This window comes from Pocillopora verrucosa, chromosome 13 (assembly GCF_036669915.1).
Source record: "Pocillopora verrucosa isolate sample1 chromosome 13, ASM3666991v2, whole genome shotgun sequence".
Lineage (NCBI taxonomy): Eukaryota > Metazoa > Cnidaria > Anthozoa > Scleractinia > Pocilloporidae > Pocillopora > Pocillopora verrucosa.
In genome coordinates this window covers 15837631-15863920 of record NC_089324.1, presented here as the reverse complement: position 1 = coordinate 15863920, position 26290 = coordinate 15837631, and the positions used below count along the sequence as shown (strand labels likewise).

General features: G+C 39.7%; 4 protein-coding genes and 1 pseudogene across 4 annotated transcripts; 4 read left to right on the top strand and 1 right to left on the bottom strand.

Annotated features, from left to right (window-relative positions):
* Positions 1-2863: 2863 nt before the first annotated feature.
* On the top strand, positions 2864-7683 carry LOC136277870 (neuroglobin-like). The gene is made up of 3 exons (XM_066160649.1): positions 2864-3052; positions 4655-4880; positions 7449-7683. Exons 1-3 carry the CDS (start codon positions 2874-2876, stop codon positions 7629-7631), a joined length of 588 nt encoding a protein of 195 aa, XP_066016746.1. The 5' UTR covers positions 2864-2873; the 3' UTR covers positions 7632-7683.
* A 6673-nt stretch (positions 7684-14356) lies between these two features.
* LOC136277653 (uncharacterized) lies at positions 14357-16728 on the top strand. Its single transcript, XM_066160038.1, has 2 exons — positions 14357-16494; positions 16635-16728. Exons 1-2 carry the CDS (start codon positions 14357-14359, stop codon positions 16726-16728), a joined length of 2232 nt encoding a protein of 743 aa, XP_066016135.1.
* Positions 16729-16789: 61 nt separating this feature from the next.
* On the top strand, positions 16790-17170 carry LOC136277652 (uncharacterized). The gene has a single exon (XM_066160037.1). The coding sequence runs from the start codon at positions 16790-16792 to the stop codon at positions 17168-17170; it is 381 nt and encodes a 126-aa protein (XP_066016134.1).
* Positions 17171-17274: 104 nt separating this feature from the next.
* On the top strand, positions 17275-19596 carry LOC131797147 (uncharacterized). The gene has a single exon (XM_059114770.2). The coding sequence runs from the start codon at positions 17275-17277 to the stop codon at positions 19594-19596; it is 2322 nt and encodes a 773-aa protein (XP_058970753.2).
* A 610-nt stretch (positions 19597-20206) lies between these two features.
* LOC136277651 (tetratricopeptide repeat protein 28-like) lies at positions 20207-23791 on the bottom strand (annotated as a pseudogene).
* Between the last annotated feature and the right edge of the window lie 2499 nt (positions 23792-26290).

Sequence of the window (26290 nt, the reverse complement as noted above, 5' to 3'; positions counted from 1 at the left end):
ATCAATTTTGTGCACAAAATAATAGAAACATGAAACGATTAAAATAACTATTTGTTACCCCCCTTGTTGATTTGTGTACTATGTTCGAACGGAATTTTATCATATGAATTAACGTTTAAGCGTTTGACGAAAATGAAATACCGCATGTATAAATCAATTGTTTGAACAACTTGTCAATTGAGTCGTTGCCTGAATCACTGCAAACAGTGAAACTGTCGATATACCTCTCCTCATTTCTATTTACGGCGAAACTATACATATTATTCATTGATTTATGATATGATTAAGTGAAATATTCAAAGTACAGATCCTTATTGTTAATCAGTTCAGGTTAAGTTAGGAGCAATTCATGGTTTCATCGCTAAAGTTCTGACTCGCTCCTGCAAAGATTGACCACATTCATCCGGCACCCTTAAGAATAATAAACGATGACTCACGTCCTGATGATTGACACGAATAGTCTGGCGCCTCTTTGAGTTAGGCGCTTTTCAAGTTGAAAGCCGTTCACTGCAACGATTGTGCACAATAAACATTTGCATTGCGCAAAAAACCTTTAAATCAACTTTAGCATTATTATTTTAAACACTGAATTAGTTGCGTTTGAACATTTACATAACAAAGAGAGAAAGCAAATAAAAATACAACGAGTCTCAGTAATATATAAGTTATAACATCGGCCAATCAGAGGAGAGGGAATCTTTTCAAAGAATCGATATGAATTCAAAGTAAAAACAAGAAAACTGCAAAAATCCCGGGAACGCGTGAGGGTAAATGTCGCGATTGAGTTTAGCGTTGTATCTGATTGGTTGCGAAAGGAGCGGGAGTTTTCTGGACCAATCACAGAGCGTGGCGAAGCAAATCTCGGATCATTTTCGACACTCAATCAAAAATTGCACCAAATGGGATGAGAGGCCGTCTTTCGTCTTTGATAAGAACATTCAGCTGTCATTGCACTTGCAAGTGTGTTTGAGAAAATTCAAAAGGCTGAATTGAAATCGAAAATGATTTTTTTTTCTCACCTTGATATTACTCCAATGTTGTGTGTTTAAGCGAAAATCGTCAGTCTCTGCAGTTTTGGTGAAACTTTTGCAAGGTTCCGCTTAGGATGATGCTTATGACCGTAAGTACTACGTTAGCAATGACCGAAAAATCAGAATAACCAGTAATCGTCCGTTCTACCTTTGCGGCTGACACCAGTTATTGCCAAGATTTTTGTTACAAAATTCGTCCCTGTTTCATGAATCTCATTTCAGTTGCTGACGCATATATTGACAAATGAGAAATTTAAAGGACTAAAATAGCGTCCACGTTAATAATTTGTAGTTCAGTGAGCTGAGCCTAAAGGAAATCAATTTTGATTTCAATGCGTTTTTCCGCCTTTAAGCAAATTGATGATAGTGAAATATTCCATGCATAACATATGAATAACATTACATGTACTACTTAAGGATTATCTAACAGTTACCTTGTGGTTGTCTTGATTAAATAATTTTAAACTCTTTAACCCCCAGAAGTGATTAACATGTAACTTCTCCCTATTATAACTATACAGTATTTTGCAAACAGGTAATGAGAATACTCAATCTTATCAGGTAGAAGTTGTTATCATGATCTAACACCAGATTCTCGTAACCAATTTAAAAGGAAATGTGTAGCAGCGAGAGAGGAGAATTAACAATCAAATCTTGGGAGTTAAAAGGTTTGATTCTTTTGGAGTAATAGAATTATTATTCTCTCTTCGGATTAGATAGAGATACTCTACTAGATTAAATTATTTTGCAAAGAATCCTTTGACGGTGGTATATTTGCGTTGATAACGAAAATCTGAAAAGGAGAGGCGAACATTAATTAATATGACGTGAGCCACAAAAAATGTCTAATGAAGACGTACATCGATCAACTAAAAAGTCTTCTTTGGCGCTCCTTCCCTAGTTCCTTGAAAAGAGTATGCGTAGCCTCCATGCTAAAGCTTTAAACTGCTTTCTCCTATGAAGGAAACTGTCAGTGTAGCTCAGTTTAATGAACAATAGCTTTGTAAAATTAGCTTAAACCATTTGCGCTCGTTTTCCACTCACTTGGAATTAGAAATGCGAATTCAAAATCTCTGCGTCCATGGAACACAGCCTGGTTTCTTGTTGCCTGGTTTCTTGTTGCCTGGTTTCTTGTTGCCTGGTTTCTTGTTGCCTGGTTTCTTGTTGCCTGGTTTCTTGTTGCCTGGTTTCTTGTTGCCTGGTTTCTTGTTGCCTGGTTTCTTGTTGCCTGGTTTCTTGTTGCCTGGTTTCTTGTTGCCTGGTTTCTTGTTCCTGTTCACCTTCCTCGAGTGTAACATCAACGACACTACTGTCCTTTACCGCACCTATAAGAGTAGGCATCTCCTCTTGTCCTGTTTGCAGCTGATTATCAAGGACATTCTTCTCAACCATACCAGTCACTTCTGCCTGCAGGCCATTGAGGGGGAGAAGAAGGGCCAGGAGGCAGGAGAGGGACCACTGTGGATTACCACACTCAGAATGCAAATTATTGGTGAAGTGTTAACTCGTCGCTAGTATGTTCTTGTCGGGAAAAATGCTAAACAATTTTCCAATTTTCACTTATGCACGAATTACTCATTTTAGTATTGAGGCTTTTAGTCAAGACAGGGTATATCTGCTCTTTCTCGACCAAATGACAGCTTTTTACAAGCAGCAAACAAGTCAAGATATTGGTCGATATAGAGACATACGTTTTGCACAGATGATGTCTGAGTTTCTACGGATCATCCATCAGCACAGCGTATGACAACTTTCTCAAGGAAAAGCAGCTGGATTCATAAATTTATTCAGCTAGTGTCTACACATCTTCATCTAAGGTTTAACAATCAAACTGCAAATGCCATGGGTTGTTTTGCATCGCGTAATAACAGAATTGAAATTGTAGTCTCAGTTGCTGAGGCAACATCGACTTCAAGAATCAGAGACATTCCGCTATCACACGAACAAAAATGCATTTTAAGAGAATTTTGGCAGCTCATTGAGCCCATTAAGAGCGTCATAGGGAAGAAAGTGTTTGGACGGTAAGTGTTTTAAATACTCGCTATCTCTGGTTTGTTGTGTTTCATTTCCTAAAGAAAAAAGACTGTAGAGTCTCGAGTTGACAGTAGCTTTTTTATGAAAATATCATACCACAATAAGGATTGGAATCGTTTAAAATGGAGAAAAAGAGGAAACAGTATGCTGATCCTAATTAGATGTCATGCTACACGTGAAAGTTGCTAATTTAAACATGCTGAATCCCAGTGGTACAATTCCTTGGTATATAGGAAGGTCTTAGCGCAATTATTCTTAATGACTTCCATGTTTTTTTATTCTTCTTTCCTCATTTGTTACCAATAGATTTTACCTCTATTTTCTTGTTGCATGATGATCGAAACCTCAATTTCGATGGATGATATCCTAAATAATTCATTTGAAGTGTCAGTAAACACTAAAAATTTGTTGTTCAGTCGGTGATGACCATGGTATCGATAAAACACAGCGTTGAAGATTTTGTTCGAACTAAGAAGTCAATGTACATCACTTTTTATTTTCAAATTTAAGTTATATTTGAATAACATGTAATTTTCTTTTTTCTTCACGCAACCCCACAAGCTTGTATGTCCAACAGCCGAAATGCGTGCACCTTTCAAACTCAATTTGTTTTTTTATAACATTTAAAGACGTTCACCAAAAATAGATTTATATTTCAAGTGTGTTTTTTTATTTTTCATGTCAATAAGTCGCCATTGTGTCTTTGGAACCCATATTGTTTTGCAGAAAAAATTCGTTCCCAACTGCAACATTCAAGCATTTATATAAATCATTTGAAAAATGAAAAGGAAAAAGGAGCATTTCCTGGGGAACTAAGAACAATTATTTACAAGTTTACGGATAGGATCGGTAGCTGTTTATAATTGCTGACATATTTTTTATTGCCTAAATCATCTATGAGCTGATCAGGTTCAGAATAATTTTAACATTTGTGAGAAAGAGGGTTAGTCATCGCGTAGATAGAAATGAGTTTTCCAAATGCAAAAAACCTAAAATATAACAGGCAGACTTTCGCAAATGCTACCGATTTTTATGAATTGTTGATGACTATTGCTGTCTAGAGAATTTGCAGACTTATCATAACGTGTTTAATGTCCTTTAAAAGGTGCCACCTGTCGTTTGTGTATTTCCTATTGTATAAAGAGTTAAGCTACGTCTTAAGTAGAGCAATACTTGAACAAGTCGCTAGGAAACGAGCCCCGGTTTCAAAGAAGAACCCCAGAAATGAAAACAATCAACAGTTAAGTAGACCATGAAAACGTTTTCTCAAGCCTTTCCGTGCGCAAACGCGAAAGCACCAGCGCTTCTGCGTGTTTTGCCACTTTTCTTACCAATCGGGTCATTATTTTGCGCAAATTGACTTTCAAATGCAAACGCATGCGCACTACCTTCGTGATAGCATAGCTCTATTGAGGATATGAATGGAGATTCATAACTGAGAAGCTGTGGCTTGTTGTGAGTATTTCTCAGTGTCTTGATTTTTTTGCATAACTTGCAAAATAGGAGTAAAGTTTGTATCTAAAGTAAACGTAAGTCGAATTTCCATTACTCAGAGTTAATAATGATGTCCGTGAATGATTTTGTTTCAGACTTTTTGAGTCCAACCCAAGAATTCAAGACATATTTCCCGCCTTTAAGAGTTTGAAACTTGAAGCCGTAATCAACTCTCGATCTCTGTATCTTCACGTCAGACGAGTCATGACTGCGCTGGAAAATGCTATTTTTTCTTTAAACGACGCAGAGGTTTTCATCGAGTATTTAATGAATCTTGGAGAAAGACATAAAGCATGGCCCGTGAGGCTGGAACATTTCGATGTATGTATCCTATTATGCCAATCAATGTTACCTTGAGGTACATATTGTCGTATAGCGCTGTATTGTGATGTAAACTGCAGTAGCGGGAAGTATAGTGCTATCTAGAGGTACATATTGTTATGTAGCGCTATATAGTATTATAAACTGCAGTAGTGGGAAGTATAGTGCTATCTAGGGGTACATATTGTTGTGTAGCGCTATATAGTATTATAAACTGCAGTAGCGGGAAGTATAGTGCTATCTAGGGGTACATATTGTTGTGTAGCGCTATATAGTATTATAAATTGCAGTAGTGGGAAGTATAGTGCTATCTAGGGGTACATATTGTTGTGTAGCGCTATATAGTATTATAAACTGCAGTAGCGGGAAGTATAGTGCTATCTAGGGGTACATATTGTTGTGGAGCGCTATATAGTATTATAAACTGCAGTAGCGGGAAGTATAGTGCTATCTAGGGGTACATATTGTTGTGTAGCGCTATATAGTATTATAAACTGCAGTAGCGGGAAGTATAGTGCTATCTAGGGGTACATATTGTTGTGTAGCGCTATATAGTATTATAAACTGCAGTAGTGGGAAGTATAGTGCTATCTAGGGGTACATATTGTTGTGTAGCGCTATATAGTATTATAAACTGCAGTAGTGGGAAGTATAGTGCTATCTAGGGGTACATATTGTTGTGTAGCGCTATATAGTATTATAAACTGCAGTAGCGGGAAGTATAGTGCTATCTAGGGGTACATATTGTTGTGGAGCGCTATATAGTATTATAAACTGCAGTAGTGGGAAGTATAGTGCTATCTAGGGGTACATATTGTTGTGTAGCGCTATATAGTATTATAAACTGCAGTAGCGGGAAGTATAGTGCTATCTAGGGGTACATATTGTTGTGGAGCGCTATATAGTATTATAAACTGCAGTAGCGGGAAGTATAGTGCTATCTAGGGGTACATATTGTTGTGGAGCGCTATATAGTATTATAAACTGCAGTAGTGGGAAGTATAGTGCTATCTAGGGGTACATATTGTTGTGGAGCGCTATATAGTATTATAAACTGCAGTAGTGGGAAGTATAGTGCTATCTAGGGGTACATATTGTTGTGGAGCGCTATATAGTATTATAAACTGCAGTAGCGGGAAGTATAGTGCTATCTAGGGGTACATATTGTTGTGTAGCGCTATATAGTATTATAAACTGCAGTAGCGGGAAGTATAGTGCTATCTAGGGGTACATATTGTTGTGTAGCGCTATATAGTATTATAAACTGCAGTAGTGGGAAGTATAGTGCTATCTAGGGGTACATATTGTTGTGTAGCGCTATATAGTATTATAAACTGCAGTAGTGGGAAGTATAGTGCTATCTAGGGGTACATATTGTTGTGTAGCGCTATATAGTATTATAAACTGCAGTAGCGGGAAGTATAGTGCTATCTAGGGGTACATATTGTTGTGGAGCGCTATATAGTATTATAAACTGCAGTAGTGGGAAGTATAGTGCTATCTAGGGGTACATATTGTTGTGTAGCGCTATATAGTATTATAAACTGCAGTAGCGGGAAGTATAGTGCTATCTAGGGGTACATATTGTTGTGGAGCGCTATATAGTATTATAAACTGCAGTAGCGGGAAGTATAGTGCTATCTAGGGGTACATATTGTTGTGGAGCGCTATATAGTATTATAAACTGCAGTAGTGGGAAGTATAGTGCTATCTAGGGGTACATATTGTTGTGGAGCGCTATATAGTATTATAAACTGCAGTAGTGGGAAGTATAGTGCTATCTAGGGGTACATATTGTTGTGGAGCGCTATATAGTATTATAAACTGCAGTAGCGAGAAATATAGTGCTATCTAAGGGTACATATTTTGACTAGGATGGATCAATTATATTTGCTTGCGCGCAATTGTTTTAAACGTAGATGAATATCCTCCAACTAAAACTAGGGGATATTCAGTCATGATATTCCCCAATTTGCAAACCTTACGTCCACCACGATAGGTCTTCGTTTCAAACTCAATTCAATTTAGTAAGCTGTTCATAGAGAATTTTTCACGAAAAGCGCTGCATAGTTATAAAAACTGCATTAAAAAGATGTACAATGTATCAAAGAACGTTTAGCGTGGTATGGTGCTGTGTATAGGTTTAAACTGCATTTTACGGATTTAAAGTGCTACTCAGGGGTACAACAATGGATTTTGCTGTATAATGATAAATGTTGAAGTAAAGGATGCATAATGGCATTGAAGGGAGGGGGAGAGGGGCATATAGGCGCGCGTATTCGAGGAGTTTATTCTACGATGTAAGGGGACATAGAGTCCAATAATCGACGGAACGTGTTTGCTCATAATGAATCTCTCTAGTTGTTATCGACTGCCTCTATGGAAGTACCATAGTAAGTTATTCTTTGTTACTTATTGTTTTATCAAAACTCTTTCCTAGGGTCTTCTCTGTATCTACATCCAAGATGACGGGTACCAACTCTGTGGAGTCTGTGTATTGGTCTGCCGTCATCTTGGATTCGCGATGTAGGTGGACCCCAGGCGAGAGTTTGACCCATTCCCAATCAGATGATAGAAGAAGCCTTAATTTGGACATTAAAGGATTCGTTTCCAACAAAATGCACCGATTATGTCGCCGAGACTTGGAGGGAGCTCTTTCGCTTTATAAGCGCTACAATGATGAGAGGACTGAGGAGAGCAAACACTGGAAAATGGGACTTTAAAGTGAGAGAACCTGTGGACTGGGAATGAGTCGAAAGGAAAACTGAGATTTTACTAGAGATGAAGTTAAGAGGACACCACCCTTAAGTGGACAAAATAAGCAAGATAACTACTATTAATTCATTTGAACTGTCAATAAACACTAAAATTTGTTTTTTAGTCGGTAGTGACCACGGTATCGATGAAACACAGCGTTAGAGATTTTTTTTATTTAGAAGTTGTAGCATATAGTAATTTCTCTTTTTAAATTCAAGTTATATTAAGATGACATGTAATTTTCATTTTTTCTTCACACGACCCCACAAGCTTGTAGCTTAAAATATTATCGTATATAAATAAAGATCATCTATCTATCTATATAGAGATAGACATCCCTTTGAGAAGAGTTGAAAAATCTATTGTTGTCTAAATTGTTTCACTGAAGGAGAGCAGTAAATTCAACCATGTCCACCAGCCGAAATGCGTCCACCTTTCAAATTCAATTTGTTTGTTTTTTAGGACTTTTAAAGACGTTCGCCAAAAAATAGATCTATATTTCAAGTGTGTTTCTTTTTTTCCTTTTATCATGTCAATAGGTCACCATTGTGTCTTTGAAGCCCAAATTAATTGCAGGAAAAATCCGTCCCCAGATGCGACATTCAAACATTTATATATATCATTTGAAAAATGAAAAGGAAAAACGAGCATTTCCTGAGGAACTGAGAACAATTATTTACAAGTTTACAAAAAGGGATCAGTAGCTGTTTATATTTGCTGACATATTTTTTACTGTCTGAATCACCTCTGAGCTGATCAGGTTCAGAATAATTGTCACATTTGTGAGGAAGAGGGTTAGTCATCGTATAGATAGAAACGACTTTTCCAAATGTAAAAAACTCAAATATAACGCGTAACCTTTCGCAACTGCTACCGACGTTTATGAATAATTAATGACCATTGTTTCCCAAAGAATTTGCCGAGTTATCATAACGTGTTTAATATCCTTTAAAAGGTGCCACCTGTGGTTTTTCTATTTCCTGTTGTATAAAGAGTTAAGTTACATCTTAACCAGAGAAGTACTTGAATGAGTCGCTAAAAACAGAGCGCCGGTTTTAAAGAAGAACCCTACAAAATGAAAACAATCAACAATTAAGTAGACCGCGAAAAACGTTTTCTCGGGCCTTTTCGTGCGCAAACGCGCACTACCTTCGTGATAGCACAGTTCTACTGAGGATGAGAATGGAGATTCACAACTTTGTAGCTGTGTCTCGTTGTGGGTATTGCTCAGTGCCTTGATTTCTTTGCATAACTGGAAAAATGGGAGTAAAATGCATTATCTAAGGTAACGTAATCGAATTTCCATTTTACAAAGTTAATAATGATGTTCGGTAGTGATTTTGTTTCAGACTTTTTATGTCCAACCCAAGAATTCAAGACATATTTCCTGCCTTTAAGAGTTTGAAACTTGAAGCCGTAATCAACTCTCGATCTCTGTATCTTCACGTCAGACGAGTCATAACTGCGCTGGAAAATGTGTTTTCTGAAAACGACGCGGAGGTTTTCATCGAGTATTTAATTAACTTTGGAGAAGGACATGAAGCATAGCCCGTGAGGCCAAAACATTTCGTTGTAGGCATTCTATTATGCCGATCAAGGCTACTTAGAGGTACATAAAATGTTGTAAAGCGCTGTATAGTGATGTAAACTGCAGAAGAGGGTAGTATAGTGCTATTAAGGGGTATATATTGTTTTGTAGCGCTGTATAGTGATGTAAACTGCAGGAGAGGGAAGTATAGTGCTATCTAGGGGTGCATATTGTTGTTTATGATTCATCAAATATTTTTGATCGCGCGAGATTGGTCTGAACGTAGCAAGTGACTGAATATCCCCCAGCTAAAGCTGGGTGATACCCGAGAATATCACCTAAGCGATATTCCCCAATTTGTAAACTTTAAACCGCACTTATTTTCGGGCCAAATTGGAGAAATTGTTTATAAAGCGCTGTATGGTGATGTAAAATTCAGTAGAGGGAAGCACAGTGCTAACTGGGGGTACATATCGTTGTGAAGCGCTGCATTTATGGTGCCACTCAGGGGTATAATGTTGCATGGTGCTGTATAATGACAAAAGTCGAAGTAAAGAGACGCATAATGCCATTGAAGGGAGGGAGAGAGGGGCATATAGGCGTGCGTATTCGAGGAGTTTATTCTACGATGTAAGGAGACATGGAGTCCAATAATCGACGGAACATGTTTGCTTATAATGAATCTCCCAGGCTGTTATCGACTACCTTCTAGGAAGTTTCATAGTAAGCTATCTTTTCCTAATTATTGTTTCGTCAAAACTCTTTCCCGGGGTCTTCTCTGCGTCTAGAGATGATGGCTACCGACTCTGTGGAGCTTGTGGATTGGTCTGCCGCCATTCTGGATTCGGTGGACCCTGGGCGAGAGTTTGACCCATTCTCAATCAGATGATAGAAGAAGCCTTAATTTGGACATTAAAGGACTCGTTTCCAACAAAATGCACCGATTATGTCGCCGAGACTCGAAGGGAGCTGTTTTGCTTTATAACTGCTACTATGATGAGAGGACTGAGGAGAGCAAACACTGGCACGTGAGACTTAAAACTGAGAGACCCTGTGGACTGGGAATCAGTCGAAAGGAAAAAAGTCGAAAGGAGATTTTACCAGAGATGACGTTAAGTGGACACCATCCCAAAGTGGACATAATACAAATGATAACTACCACTCTGGGGGAGTATGGAGGTATATGAGTTGTAAGAAGCCTGAGGTTGCGCAAGGATTGGGGCGAATGAAAACTGAAAGAGACAGGCGGATAGTCGCATCTATTGAAGCGCGCAGAAGAAAAATGTTGGGGGCGATGACCAAAGTGCGCGTAAAGATGGGATAAAGGAAAAGTACTTTAAAGAAAGGAAAGAACGAACAAAAGGTAGCAGAAAAAAAGGGAAGCGCAAATGTGAAAAGGTGCAAAAACTTGTGTGAGGAAAAAGGTAAAAAAGGTGCACACATGTAACAGCATAAACAGGTCCGTCGGCGTTCAAAACCGCGTGAGAATATGGAGAACGATAGACAGTGAAAGAGATACAATTGAAGAATCGACGCGCGTTTGTTAAGTGGGTGGAGGCTCGAAACATGGAATGTTAGTAAACTGTCAGCTGCATAGATTATCAACTTAGCGCGCGCCGGTCAAAACAAGCATTGAAGTTCCCATAGGATCTGTTCTCTCTGCATCTCACGTGAATCCTTAGAATATGGAGACAGACAATAAAAATCAACGCAGTTTTTGTATTTTTTACACTGTATATTTCTCCTACGCAAAGAATTGAAAAATAAGTACAATAGCAACTGCATTAAATTGTCCAAGGCTTTAAGTAAAATACGCGCTAAACGGAGACACTAAAATGAACCCATTTACTCCCAAGACTCATCATAATTTAAATTCTCCTCACAGTATTAATACACCGACAGACATGATGTCAATAACAATTTGAGAAAATCTAAACTGGAGGATAATTTTAGGCTAGAAACGTAATGTTACATCGAATTCCTGGAATGAAGCAACAATGAGAAACATATTCTTATCAGTTGGGAGAATTTTTCTTTTGAACCTGGGAGTTCATGAGTTAATTAATATAAACCAAGGTAAATGAACAACTATCTTCAACTGCAAATAAAAATAGCATCAAAACACTTCACGCTAAATAAACTGACATTATGCAAAGCATTTAGTTAAAACTGCTCCAGCTTGTTTTTAAAATTCTACGTTACATCCTATTCAACCATGCAAGGTTAATTATTACATTCTATACCAGCATATACCAATGATAGTTGCGAATATCGGAAAAATTAAGACTGATTTTACAAAACAGCTGATACGGTATATCTTTTTTTGACCACATAACGGGTTCTAATTACAAAGCGCGCTTTGAATATCTAAATATGAATTCTCAAATCTAAAAAGACATCAGATATCTTCAAATTTATACTACGGTAGATTTAAAGCAATGAAAAAAGTTTGAACAGGGAATTTAAAAAATTGAAAGTTTTCTTCTGAAGTCCTGAGCCTTTTTAAGCAAGGACTAGATTTACATTTATTCATGAACATTTTCACCAAAATAATCCCTATTGAGGACTACATGGCTTACTTGAACTACTTCTCTAATTTATTGGCGTAAATATTTTCCTATTGGAAAGAACAAGTTCCATGTCATATACATGAAAAGTCACAGCCATGGGAACTTCAGCTACAGTGAACTCTGCGTCTTTGTTTCCTTCTTTAGATTACACGGACAATTTTTGACCTCTCTGTCGTGGTTCTTTAAAACGAACAGATAAGTGTTTGATAAAACGGACTAAAATTGGAAAACATTAAAAACAGGGTTATAGCCAGCTTTTTGACTTGATGTAGGCCAGTTACCTTGGAAATTTCAATCTTTGTTTCAACATTTGTAAGAGTCAAGCGGGCGGAAAACAGTCGTAGGCCAGGCCTATGGAACTAGAGGCTGGCTACACCCCTAAGAGTATATCTAATGTCTTTAACATATGGTCAGTAAATTCAATAACATCATCATCTCTGATTTTGACTTCTTAAAATTAAGCTTAGAATGGCAATCTTGGCACTGATAGAATTGGACTGAATTGAAACGGATTTTAAAGAATTTAAAATAATCACTATTTTTGCAAAGATAATCGCAATTTCTAACAATGTAATTTATGATAGAGAAAAACCATCCAAGTTTAATATCACATATGGCTGCAACCTTTTCAATTCAAATTTTTGAAATTAAAATTTCGCCAACTTTTGCAAATGACGAAATGTTTCTTTGCTTATCAAAAGCTTAGAATATGAACGCAATGAAAACCCTGTGGACAAGCTCCCAGTTATGTACAAAAAAAATAGGTAAAATGGTTTTCCATACAGCTGATTGTAATTCAGAAATGCTTAGTGTTCTTTTGGCGAAAACGAAAACCTCGTATCCGCCTTCAACTACTGTAGGCATTCATAACCGAAGCCTTGTTACCTCTCCTCTTCACAAGCATTTCAACTCGAAAAGCATTTAAACTAAGAAAAAAAGACAATGCCACTGATCAAACTATTATGAAGTAAACCGTTTTATTTCTTCACCAAAGTAAAGTTACACATCTCAAGTTCCATTTAACAAAAAAGTAAAAAGTCATGAAAAATAACTGTCACTCCCGACTCCCCTGAGTAGGATTTTGTCATTTTTGCGGTCACGTGACCACGCGAGCAATCTTGTTGTATTCGCCATATGCTTTCAAGTGCTAGATTTAATTGTTGTTAAATACGGAGTTTACAGAGCTTAATTCGTTTATTTTAAACCGAGAGGCCATACAGTTCGGTAAGTGGACATTTGTGGACATTTGTAAACGTTTTGAAGAACATATAAGACATTGGACATTTATATTTTTTGCAGAAAACCACTCGCATCGCCTTTATGCAAACAAGGAACGTGTCGATTGTGAGTTTTCACTGTGTGCCTCGGATTGTGCAACTGTGTTATATTTTTGTGGTCCGTGGCCGTACGGACTTTGAACATTTGGAGATATTTGTGAATAAACCAGTACGTTACTGACAGTTTTCGAACTAAGCGCTTCATTTGGTGGGCTGAATTTGAGTAAACATGTCAACACATTCGTGTCCTGTGAGTCCTGTGGCGGGAAGAGGAGCTCGACTGAAAACGTATTCGACAAGGAGGAACGAAGAGGAAGATAAAGCTGAAAGAGCCGAACAGCTAAAGAGATCAAAGGCAGGATTTGCTGGTGCGTTAAAGAAATTGCGAGGAGAAATTGAGTCTTTATTAGCCGAAGGAAAGGATTTGCGGTCTGAAGATTTGGCTTTAAAACTTGCATCTTATGACCAAATATGGAGGAAATTCGTAGATGTACACGATTGCTTTATGGAGTTGATGGAGTTGGAACCGGAAAAGCGAAAGGCTCTTATGGTTTACGATGAGGAATTAGCGAGGAAATTGGAAATGGATGGCACGGTGAAACGACTTCGCGATTTGTCGCTTGATTTGTTTGAGGTTATTGGCGGGAGTCAAAGGTCTGCGAGGTCTCGTGGAATTGATCCTGGGAGGAGGAGCGCCGAGCACGTGAGTACTGTTTCGAAAAAATCGAAATCTAGTTATGTTAGTGCTGGTTCTGAGGCTCGAAGAGAAAAAATGGCCTTAGCAAGACTAAACTTAGAACATTTGAAAAGAAAACAAGAACTTGACCGTAAAATGGCTGAAATTAATTATGCAAAGGAATTAATGGAGGCCGAAATGGAGGCAGAGAGAGCCTTTGTGAGTTTTAGTATCATGGACCGAGAAACTGGGTCTGCAAGGGTTAAGGGAAAGAGTTTACCTAGCCAAGGGGAGAATCTGCATGGTGATTTACACGATTCCGGGCTGAAGGGTGATGTTAAGAATGTTGTAGAGCAAGCGGGTTCCAAATTGAAGATTAAAGAGTCGCCGAAGCATGACACCAAACCAGTGCCAACTGACACTGAATCTGTGAAGTTACCATTTTCAAAGGGGATGAGCCAGGAACACCTCTCCAAGGAGATAGTGTGTCAGATTTATCAGAAACTGACAGGAAATTTGAACCGCCACGCCCCACCGAGAACTTTCAAGTTGTAGCGGGTCATCCACAGGGAAATTCAGGAAATTTGCCAATGCAAGCTGATTTGAATACCGGTCAGCAGATAGTTAAAACTCTGAGTCAAGTTATGAACACTCCCAGGATAGAATACATGCATTTTGGTGGAAATCCAATTGACTATGTGTCATTCATGCGCAACTTTGAAACCTGCTTGGAAGATGATACCGATGGTTCTAGAAGTCTTCAGTTGCTAATTCAACACTGTACTGGTAAAGCTAGAGAAGCGATTGAAAGTTGTGTAAACCTACCAGTGTCAGAAGGTTATGAATCTGCAAAGAAAACCCTGAAAGAAAATTTCGGTCTTCCTCATGTTATCGCGAAAGCTCATTTAAAGAAGTTAGAGCAATTGCCACCATTGAAAGCTAGCACTGGGTCAGCATTGTTAGAGTTTTCAAGAAGCCTTGAGATAGCAGAGAGAACCCTGAAGGGAATGGGTCCTGAATATGTCAGTGACTTGAACCACACCAACACCCTGATGGAGCTGAATAGGAAGCTACCCTATTTTATGAGAGCAAAGTGGGCAGAATGTGCGGGGAGAATCATTGAAGCTGGAGAAAGGCCAAAATTTGAGGATTTTCTGAAGTTTGTAAAGGCCCGAGCAAAGCTTGTGAACAATGAATTTGGAGAAGATCTTGCTGCGAGCTCTTCAAGAGAGAAGAAAAGAAATGGAGAGAAGGTAGAGAAACCACTATCAAAGCTAACCTCAATGACAACTAAAGTTGAACTTGATCAGAAAGCAAACCAAAATGGTAAAACATCGGGTGCCAACCGAAAGTGTCCTGCTTGTCTTGGACAGCACGGATTATGGAGGTGTGAGAAATTCAAGAAGCTGCCGTATCCAGAAAGAGAAAGATTGGCGTTAAGCAAGAGGCTGTGCTTCAAATGCCTCAACAGAGGACATTTTAAAGATCGTTGTCCCAAGGAAGCCTTCAAGTGTCAGGTGCGAGGTTGTGTTGAGGATCACAATACTCTGCTACACCCCACTCCCAGAGATCAGACAGAGAGAGTAAGTTCTACCAGTGTTACCCTTCATGGTTCCTCTCTTGATGCTGAAGATCATCTTCAACAAGTTAATGCAGCCACAAGTAATTCAGGTGAAGTCCAAAGAGCGACTCAAGAACGGCAAGGTGCAAGTTCTGTGACAGTAGCAACTGGGGCCGGCGAGAGACGTGTTTGCCTAGGAGTCCTTCCTGTTAAGGTTACAGCCAAGGGAGGGACGAGGACTGTGGAGACGTATGCGCTACTAGACAGCGGTAGCGAGGTGACTTTGTGCAAGGAACAGCTTTTCAATGACCTCGGGTCATGGGGCTCAAGATGTAACTATGAGCTACAAGGAGTGACAGGGTCCAAGAACGTTGAAGGCCACGTGGTAGATATTGTTGTTACGTCGTTGGATGGCAGAGTGTCAGAGGAACTGTTGAACGTTAGAACTGTTGAGCAGATACCAGTGTCAGTCAGTTGCATTCCCAAGAGAGAAGACATTTTGAACTGGTCCCATTTAAGGGATGTTGATTTGCCAGAGTTAAGTGCATCAGATGTCGGTCTTATCATAGGCCTAAAGGAGAAGCCCTCATTGTTTGTCCCATTGGAATGTAAGTCAGGTGGACATGGTGAGCCAGTAGCGGTGCGATACTCGTTGGGTTGGACAGTTATGGGTCCCTTGGGCGGCACTGGAGATAGTGGACCCTGTTCAGTTAATTTTGTTCGCCTGGGTAACAAGGAGTTTTATGTTGATGAGCCAGAGGTTGTAGAGTTTGAAGGACAGAAAGGTGGTGTTGAGAAGAAAGAGGAGAGTGAAGTTGGAGAATTAGGAGCAAATGAGACAGATGTAAACCTGCAGTGTGGAGATGCAGAAGTGAAGCGTCAAATACAAGATGAGATTTTACATGAGCAACTTGAGAAACTTTGGAAAACTGACTTTGCAGATTCTGTTGTGAGCTCAAGCGCAAGTCTTTCAATTGAGGATAAGAAAGCACTAGAGAAGATGGAACAGTCGTTGAAAATGGTTGATGGGCATTACCAAGTAGCGCTGCCGTGGCGTAATGATCCACCTTATTTGCCAAATAACAGGTCAATGGTCGAGCGTCGAGCTGAGCTTCTGAAGAAACGTCTCCTCAAAGACCAAGACTTGTTTTCCAAGTACAATGCAACCATGAATGAATACGTTGAAGAGGGCCATGCAGAGAGAGTGCCAACCAATGAGCTACACCCAGAAGACCGACCAGTGTGGTATTTGCCCCACCACCCAGTTATGCATCCATTAAAACCGGAGAAAGTCCGAGTAGTTTTTGATTGTGCGGCTCAGTTTGCCAAGACGTCTTTGAATCAGCAATTGTTGCAGGGCCCCGACTTAACTAATCGTATTGTAGGAGTGTTGAGCCGTTTTCGCCAAGAGACTGTCGGCCTTGTAGCCGATATACAATCAATGTTTCATCAAGTAAGAGTGGAACCCAGAGACTCTGATGCATTAAGATTTTTGTGGTGGGAGGGAGGAGAGCTATCAGCAGAGTTAGTGGAGTACCGAATGGTGAAACACATATTTGGAGCGACGTCGTCGCCAAGCGTCGTGAACCTTTGTTTGAAGAAAACTGCAGAGATGGACGGAGGGCAGAATTCAGAAGTTGCGAGTGTCATCAACAGGAACATGTATGTCGATGACCTCATGAAGTCAACTGAAACAGTGACAGACGCAATTGTGCTGGCAAACAAAGTTCGTGAGCAGCTCAGCAAAGGTGGTTTTCATCTAACAAAATGGTGCAGTAATGACAGGAGAGTCATAGCTGCTATTCCAGAATCAGAGAGAGCTAAGACAGTTGTGAACTTGGAGCTTGAACAGCTTCCAACCCAAAGTGCCTTAGGAATGAAGTGGGACATTGAAGATGACAAATTTGTGTGGGAGGTCTAAGACAAACTTATGAGTGCGTCTTCAAGAAACCAGTGACAAGACGTGGCATAGTGTCTGTTGTGTATTCTTTATTTGATCCACTTGGGTTCATTGCACCATACATCATGAAGGCGAAACTGCTACTTCAGATGTTAACCAGAAAGAAGATTGGATGGGATGAACCACTTGAAGAGAACGAGACTGTGCAGTGGTCAAGATGGCTAGACGACCTTAGCAAGCTTGAAGAGGTGAAGATTGATCGCTGTTTCAGACCCAAAGGATTTGTAAAGGTTCAAGAAACCCAGTTACACCTGTTCTCAGATGCCTCGAGACAAGGTTATTCATCGGTCGCATACCTTCGTTTTGAAGATGTTGAGGGGCGAGTCCATTGTTCGTTCGTCATGGGCAAGGCCCGGTTAGCTCCAATCAGAGAAATTTCCATTCCAAGACTTGAGTTGACTGCAGCAGTCATCTCTGTGAAACTCAGCCATGCTATCCGTGATGAATTGGATCTGACCGTGAACAAAGTCATTTACTGGACAGATTCCAACTCTGTTTTGAAGTGTATAAACAATGAAACCAAGAGATTTCACACCTTCGAGTCCAACCGCCTGACGATTATACACGATGGTTCTGCTCCCCAAGAATGGCGATATGTCAACAGAGACGAGAACCCGGCAGATGATGGATCAAAGGGTCTAAAGCTAGACGTTCTGATCAAGAACAACCGATGGCTGACAGGTCCTAAGTTTTTGTGGAAAGGGGGAGAATACTGGCCAAAGATGATTGAGGTCCCTTGCCTCAAGGATGAAGATCCAGAAGTCAGAAAGGAGAATCAAGTTTATGTGACAGCGGTCAGTTGTGATGTCGTGGAGAAGCTTATTCTGTACTATTCATCCTGGTGGAAGCTCAAGGTAGCAATTGCCTGGTTGCTGCGCTATAAACAGTATCTTATGAACAAGTTTCTACAACTCAGAGAAGGTTGCCCAACCACACATGATTCAGCGGAAGGAAGGAATTACCTCAAACTTGACGAGCTTCGCGAGGCAGAGCATGAAATCATGCGCTATGTTCAACGCAAAGAGTTCCCTGATGTAACAGCTCTCCAGCCAGGAGCGGATGAAAGGTCAGTAAAGAGGCTAATGAAAAAGATGGGAGCTTCAATAAGCAAGTTAAATCCTCAAGTTCAAGATGGATTGCTGAGAGTAGGAGGCCGTATTGGACGTGCGCCTTTGTCTTACGAGTTGAAACACCCAGTTATTTTGCCCTACAAGCATCACATCACAGATTTAATAATCAGAGATCATCACATCAAAGTGGGACACATGGGCCAAGAGTCAGTTCTGTCGTCGTTGAGACAGAAGTATTGGATTTTGAAGGGCAGATCTGCAGTGGGCCGGGTGCCAAGCAAGTGCCTTGACTGTCAGAAGAGAAGTGCAAAACCGGCAGAGCAGTTCATGGCAGAACTCCCAGCAGATCGCGTGACTCCAAGTGAACCACCCTTTTCATATGTTGGAATCGATTGTTTTGGCCCAATCGAAGTGAAACAGGGAAGATCACACGTCAAGAGGTACGGCTGCCTCTTTACATGTTTAACTGTACGTGCAGTACACGTCGAGATTTTGCACTCGCTGAGTGCCGATTCTATGATAAACGCCTTGAGAAGGTTTATTAGCATGCGAGGTTGCCCCAAGGAGATTCGAAGTGACAACGGAACAAATTTCACAAAGGCTGACAAAGAGTTGAGAGAAGCTATACAACTCTGGAACAACCAAAGAATCAGTAATTTCTGTGCTCAGAAAGAAATCAAGTGGACATTCAATCCACCAGACGCGAGCCATATGGGGGGACCATGGGAGAGGATGATTCAAACTACTAAGCGAGTGTTGAAGGCTTTGTTGAAGGAACAGTTGGTGACAGATGAAGTCCTTTCTACTGTTATGGCAGAAGCTGTCAACATTGTCAACAGCCGTCCCTTAACATGCAACAGCGACAGTTCCTTAGATGATCAGCCAATTACCCCCAACCATTTGTTGCATTTGCGCCCAACGCCCAGTTTACCGCCAGGTGTGTTTGACAAAGGAGATCTTCACTGCAAGCGTGCATGGAGACAAGCTCAGTATTTGGCTGGTGTGTTCCGGCGGAGATGGTCCAGCGAGTACTTGCCAACCCTTATGGAGAGACAGAAATGGAAGATGCCTAAGCCAAACATCAAAGAAGGGGACTTGGTCCTATTGGCAGATGAAAGTTACCCTCGTGGCCAGTGGCCAATCGCACGTGTGGAGGAAGTTGTTGTCAGCAGAGACGGGTATGTGCGTACCGTTCGAGTGAAGACTGCCTGTACAGTGGCGACTCGTGCTAAGAGAAGACGTCGCAGAGAGCTGAAGACTAGCAGTGTGATAGTCACTCGGCCAATCACAAGTTTATGTCCTTTAGAGATGGACTGATTTAGAACTGTGGGAATGTATCCCATGATGACTGAGTGCTGTTTAAACTCAGGCAGTTAGGAGTCGGTAGCTGTTTGAACATTGTAAATGAATTTCGGTGTATTCATTTAGGGGCCGGTGTCACTCCCGACTCCCCTGAGTAGGATTTTGTCATTTTTGCGGTCACGTGACCACGCGAGCAATCTTGTTGTATTCGCCATGTGCTTTCAAGTGCCAGATTTAATTGTTGTTAAATACGGAGTTTACAGAGCTTAATTCGTTTATTTTAAACCGAGAGGCCATACAGTTCGGTAAGTGGACATTTGTGGACATTTGTAAACGTTTTGAAGAACATATAAGACATTGGACATTTATATTTTTTGCAGAAAACCACTCGCATCGCCTTTATGCAAACAAGGAACGTGTCGATTGTGAGTTTTCACTGTGTGCCTCGGATTGTGCAACTGTGTTATATTTTTGTGGTCCGTGGCCGTACGGACTTTGAACATTTGGAGATATTTGTGAATAAACCAGTACGTTACTGACAATAACCAAAACTTGTAAAAATAGAGAAACATTTAGACCCACCAAGTTCCTGCGTCATTCTTTTTGAAATGAAAAAAAAAGTTCATTAATGTGATTTCATATTCAATTTCTTTCTTTCCTTTGACATGAAGTCAAGAGTGACGTCATCTCCAATCAGCAAAAAGGGCGCCCAGTATTTGATGTCGCAGAACTTGTCTGATTCTCTGAGGCTTTTTATGGCCAGGTTCAGTGACTCGCTTGCTGATTTACCTTCTGCAAGGTGTTGATAAAAGCATTTCATGAACTCGAGAGTAGCCTTGTCATCAATCGCCCACAGGGACACCACAACAGACCGAGCACCAGCCCCCATAAAAGCGCGCGCAATGCCAACCACACCTTCAGCCTTGATCTCGCCCCGACCACTGTGACAGCAACTAAGCACAACAAGTTTGGCGCGAAGTTGAACATTCAACACATCTCCAATAGTTAAAATGTAATCCAACTCCGTAGGAACAATAGATATTCGGTCTGGGTCAGGTGTAAGAGCAATTTCGCCAGTTTTCATATGTCCGTGTAAGGAAACGAAACTGAGTCTTTGCAACACCTCACGTTTCGTGGCCTGTCTACCAGTGATTGGCGTGATATCCAGAATTTGTCCGATCATTTCTACTTCTTCTTTAGCACACGGAAGCTGCTCGAGGAGTTCCTCTCCCCTGCTGTTAGTAACCTCGGCTACCCACGGATCTCCTACAAGTAACGCACCACTGCTTTTGTGATAATCATCTGGGCAATCGGCAATGAGTCTAAGACTTGTTAACGATGGAGCGAGTCGGATTCTGAACGATTCACACGTGTATTTAGAATTACCATCCTTCAATGCAGCATAAGGAGCGAGCCACAGGGGTCCATCGGGAATAATGACTAGCTCATCCCCTTGAACCGGGTCAGCCACCGGCTTCATAACGGTATCATACAAAGCGCTCAAGCATTCGTTTTGTTGGATGGGAGTTTGAGGGTTGTCTTCTTTAGTTTTCTCATCCACTTTTGAACGGCTCTCCCTCAAAACATCCAAAGATCGATTCTCGCATCTCACATTAGAGCGAACACCAAGTTGCGTGTAGACACTGAGCATGAACGACTCGAAGGACTGGCTAGCTTCACTATTCTCTGAAACAAAACCATTGAGTTTACTTTGTCTCAACTGAACTGGTTTTCCTTCGGACACAACCCAAAGATTGATGTCAGCTTTGTCCACTGCCTGAAAGACAGTGTCTGATGGAACGTTCTTTAAAACTGCCAAATCTTCATCGCCTCTCTGGTGCTGACTTGCTCCACCACAAAAACTAGATTCCATGAGGTCGGTCAGAGCTTGAGCTCGTCCTTTCTCAGCAGCAAACAAGGCTTCATCTATATTACCTTGTTCTACGAGAACTCTCCACAAACCCTTATACGCCATTTGATGCTGATTTCAAAAATTAACTTTCCACTCATCTTTAGATTTTAGAAGTTCTCTCAAGGAATTGAATAAGTGTATGCTAGCTTGGTAACGTTCAACGGCTTTTGCCAGTCCACCCTGCAACTCATAAACGCATCCTAATGAACAGTAGGCCATTGCCTCTAAGGATTTGTCTTCGACCTCTTTAGCAATTTTAAGTGCTAGGTTGTATGACTTGTAAGCCTTTATCAAATCTCCTACAGTTTGATACATGTTACCAATATTACCATAGGCTTTACCCTCCCCGTGTTTGTCTCCTACTTCTTTAGCTATTTTAAGATGTAGGTTAAGGTACTCTATGGCTTTTTTTAAATCACCCAGACCGCGATAAGCATTGCCAAGATTGCCATAAGCTTTACCCTCCCCATGCTTGTCTCCTACTTCTTTAGCTGTTTTAAGCTCTAGGTTAAGGTACTCTATGGCTTTTTTGAAATCGCCCAGACTGTTATAAGCAATTCCAAGATTGCCATAAGCGTTACCCTCCCCATTCTTGTCTCCTACATCTTGAGCTAATTTAAGATGTAGGTTGTAGTACTCTATGGTTTTTTCGAAATCACCCAGATTGTGAAAAGCAATGCCAAGGTTGCCATAAGCGTTACCCTCCCCATGCTTGTCTCCTACTTCTTTAGCTATTTTAAGATGTAGGTTAAAGTACTCTATGGCTTTTTTGAAATCACCCAGACTGTTATAAGCATTGCCAAGATTGCCATGAGCTTTACCCTTGCCATGCTTGTCTCCTACTTCTTTAGCTATTTTAAGGTCTAGGTTAAGGTACTCTATGGCTTTTTTGAAATCACCCAGACTGCAATAAGCATTGCCAAGATTGCCATAAGCGTTACCCTCCCCATGCTTGTCTCCTACTTCTTGAGCTATTTTAAGATGTAGATTGTGGTACTCTATGGCTTTTTTGAAATCACCTAGACTGTCATAAGCATTGCCAAGATTGCCATAAGCTTTACCCTCCTCATGCTTGTCTCCTACTTCTTTAGCTATTTTAAGATGTAGGTTGTGGTACTCTATGGCTTTTTTTAAATCACCCAGACTAGAATAAGCAATGCCAAGATTGCCATTAGCACCACCCTCCCCATGCTTGTCTCCTACTTCTTTAGCTATTTTAAAATCTAGGTTGTGGTACTCTATGGCTTTTTTGAAGTCACCCAGACTGTCATGAGCATTGCCAAGATTGCCATAAGCTTTACCCTCCCCATGCTTGTCTCCTACCTCTTTGGCTATTTTAAGAAGTAGGTTGTAGTACTCTATGGCTTTTTCGAAATCACCAAGTCTGTGATAAGCATTGCCAAGATTGCCATAAGCACCACCCTCCCCATGCTTGTCTCCTACTTCTTTAGCTATTTTAATATCTAGGTTGTGGTACTCTACGGCTTTTTTTAAATCACCCATACTGCAATAAGCAATACCAAGATTGCCACAAGCTTTAGCCTCCCCACGCTTGTCTCCTACTTTTTTAGCTATTTTAAGATGTAGGCTGTGGTACTCTTCGGCTTTTTTGAAATCACTCAATCGGTAATAAGCTTTACCAAGACTGCCGTAAGCACCACCTTCCCCATGCTTGTCTCCTTCTTCTTTAGCTATTTTAAGATGTAGGTTGTGGTACTCGATGGCTTTTTTAAAATCACCCAGACTGTGATAAGCATTGCCAAGATTGCCATAAGCTTTACCCTTCCCATGCTTGTCTCTTACTTCTTCAGCTATTTTAAGATGTAGGTTGTGGTACTCTATGGCTTTTTTGAAATCACTTAGACTGTGATAAGCATTGCCAAGATTGCCATAAACACCAACCTCCCCGTGCTTGTCTCCTAATTCTTTAGCTATTTTAAGATCTAGGTTGTGGTACTCTATGGCTTTTTTTAAATCACCTAAACTCTGATAAGCAATGCCAAGATTGCCATAAGCGTTACCCTCCCCATGCTTGTCTCCTACTTCTTTAGCTATTTTAAGATGTAGGTTGTGGTACTCTATGGCTTTTTTTATATCACCCAGACTCTGATAAGCAATGCCAAGATTGCCATAAGCACCACCCTCCCCATGCTTGTCTCCTACTTCTTTAGCTAATTTAAGATACAGGTTGAGGTACTCTATGGCTTCTTTTTCCCGATTATAGAGATCTATGACTTTCTTGACATCACCTGAACTTGCACTACCGTGGTCATGACTAATAGGATCATTTTCCTCCATGGACTTATCTCCCACTTCATTGACAGACTGAAGTCTTAATGACAACAAGATCCTATTGTTTTTGTCAACCTTTTTTTATGTTAAGGGTTAAAATGTGGAAAAAACAAAAACGATTATTTTTCTGATCATATTGGTATGTAGTAGTCCATTTTTACAGTTGTGTGCTTGGTTGCCAAGCCTCTGAACAAGAGTGATGACTAAGGGTGACCTTGTTATGATAAAAATATTGCTGCTTTTTAAATGCAAAGTACTTTGTTATTGTCACTAGATACTAGTCTCTATCACAACAAGGTCACCTTCAGTCTCACTCCAAATCAAAGGCTTTGCAACTAAGTACCCAACTATAAAATGGCCTAAGGAGGGCTTGCGTGAAAGGTAGATGTTTTATCAACATTTAGTTTTAAAGTCACGCAGTAAGGAAGTAAATCTACACTCCAAACAAAATTTTTTTTCTGTGTGCAGGCTCAAAATTTAATGCGAAATATCTAGATTTAATCCCTTGTTTACAAAAACTGGGAAGCTGACTTGCTGAATTTTTAAATTGATGTAGCTTTCTAACATCAGAAGAATGTTTTACAGCAATGGAAGAAACGAGTCTACAACACAAATATGTGCCTTTATAAGTTGTATTTGTCCATAGGAAAACATGACGAAAGTTTACGAGTCTCTGAGCAGTGGAAAAAAGTTAGAGGCAAGAAAATCTGTATAAGATATGTAAACATTACCAAGTTTTTTGTTCTGGCTCATTTTAGAGAGATCATCTACCCACGTACCATGTATAAACTGGATGAATATTGGTCTTTTAACTGTTTAACTGCCATGGGTGACCAAGAGAGAATTTCTGCTCACAAAAGCAATACAATATCAATCAGATAGGTGTTGAGAGTAAAGAAAATATCAATTTGGGGATAACTGGTTGATCCAATACTGAATTCTCTGAACTATATTATTACAATTAGGAATTGTATGGTTTACAGTAAGGATAATTAGAAATTTGGTCTGAGAATCATAGGGTTAACTAAAATAAAAACGTTTTTATTAGTTATGGCATGGATAGTATAACTAAGTCAAATTGGCTAAAAGGAGTAATATCATTAATAAGTCACAAGGTAATAACTTTTCCCACATTTTTTAATCACACACACTTAAAGTATGAGCTGACAAGTTCCCATCATAATACCCTTCTTTCTATTTTCTTCCTTAAAATGTCAAATTATGGAAACTTTTTCCATTATACCCATGGTTAAAAATTAAAGATTCCTTCAAAGGATACAGCTAGTCCCTTACCACACCAAGTGATTGCTTCTTCAAATCTCTTCAGTTCAACACAGGCAGTAGCTCCTGTAGGCAACAACACAAAGAAGCATATTATTACTGTAGCTCATTTGTAAGAAAAGAACCTGAAATCTTTGAAAGTTAGATCATTACAGACCAGAAGAAAAAAACAAAACAAAACAAAGTATTAGGTTTCTGTTAGATTTATTTAGCTTTGGACAACTGAAACTTCTAAGAACATTTAAATTGGGACTGACAACTCCCAAAAAATCACTAAGACGTAATTATAAATAGAATATATTAAGACATGCAATGTAAATATGGAAAAATGAGACCCATTTTTTAAAATTTATAATAGTACATCTTTTAGTTGATCTTTAAAGAACTACGTTATCGATATTAATACTAGTTTCCCTTTAGTTTGAGTTAACATATTTGATTTACTCAATCGGTTGATAATTGATTCCTAGGAAGTGACTCAAACTAAGGTTTGAAGTTCACCAAGAATAAGATTTACTCATGCTGTCTATTTAGTTACATTATTGTTTCTTGTATTATTAATAGCACTTGAAGTTGAGTTATACTCAACGAATGAGGACAGTTTTCTTACAGTTTTGAGTTAAGGTAAGTCCTGATCCTTACTTTGTTTTAAAACAGCTACAAAATGACTAAACATATCTGACAGTTAACTACCTCACTCATTGAGCTTAGGGAACTAAAATACTCATGCTGAAATTTCGCTTTGCATTCCGCATTGAGTTCTTTATCCAACTCAAAATAATATTCTCATCATAATTAATGGAAAGTAATGGTGTAACAGTCAAGAGCTGAATTCAAATGTACATGTACATCAGGGTGGTCTTGACCTCTTAATTAAAGTCAATTGAGACAAGATTAAACTTCAATTAACCTTAGAGTGTTGAGTTCTTTATTATAATTATCATTATTGTTGCACAGCTAAACACATCTAACCTCTCACAATTGCCTTAAGGAAAGTTGGATTTAATTCAATGGCTGCTTCTGCATACCTTAGTGAATCCTGGTGATTTCCTGTTATTAAAATAAATATCTCTGATTAGCCACACAAGTGGCAAGCCCACCACTACTCCATTGTAATAATTTTGGGAAAAACTTGTGATTCTCATTGATATCTGGGGTACGTAAGAGGTTACTTCTATATATATTTGAGAGGCGAAGGTAAGATGTATATTTTTCCGGGCATGC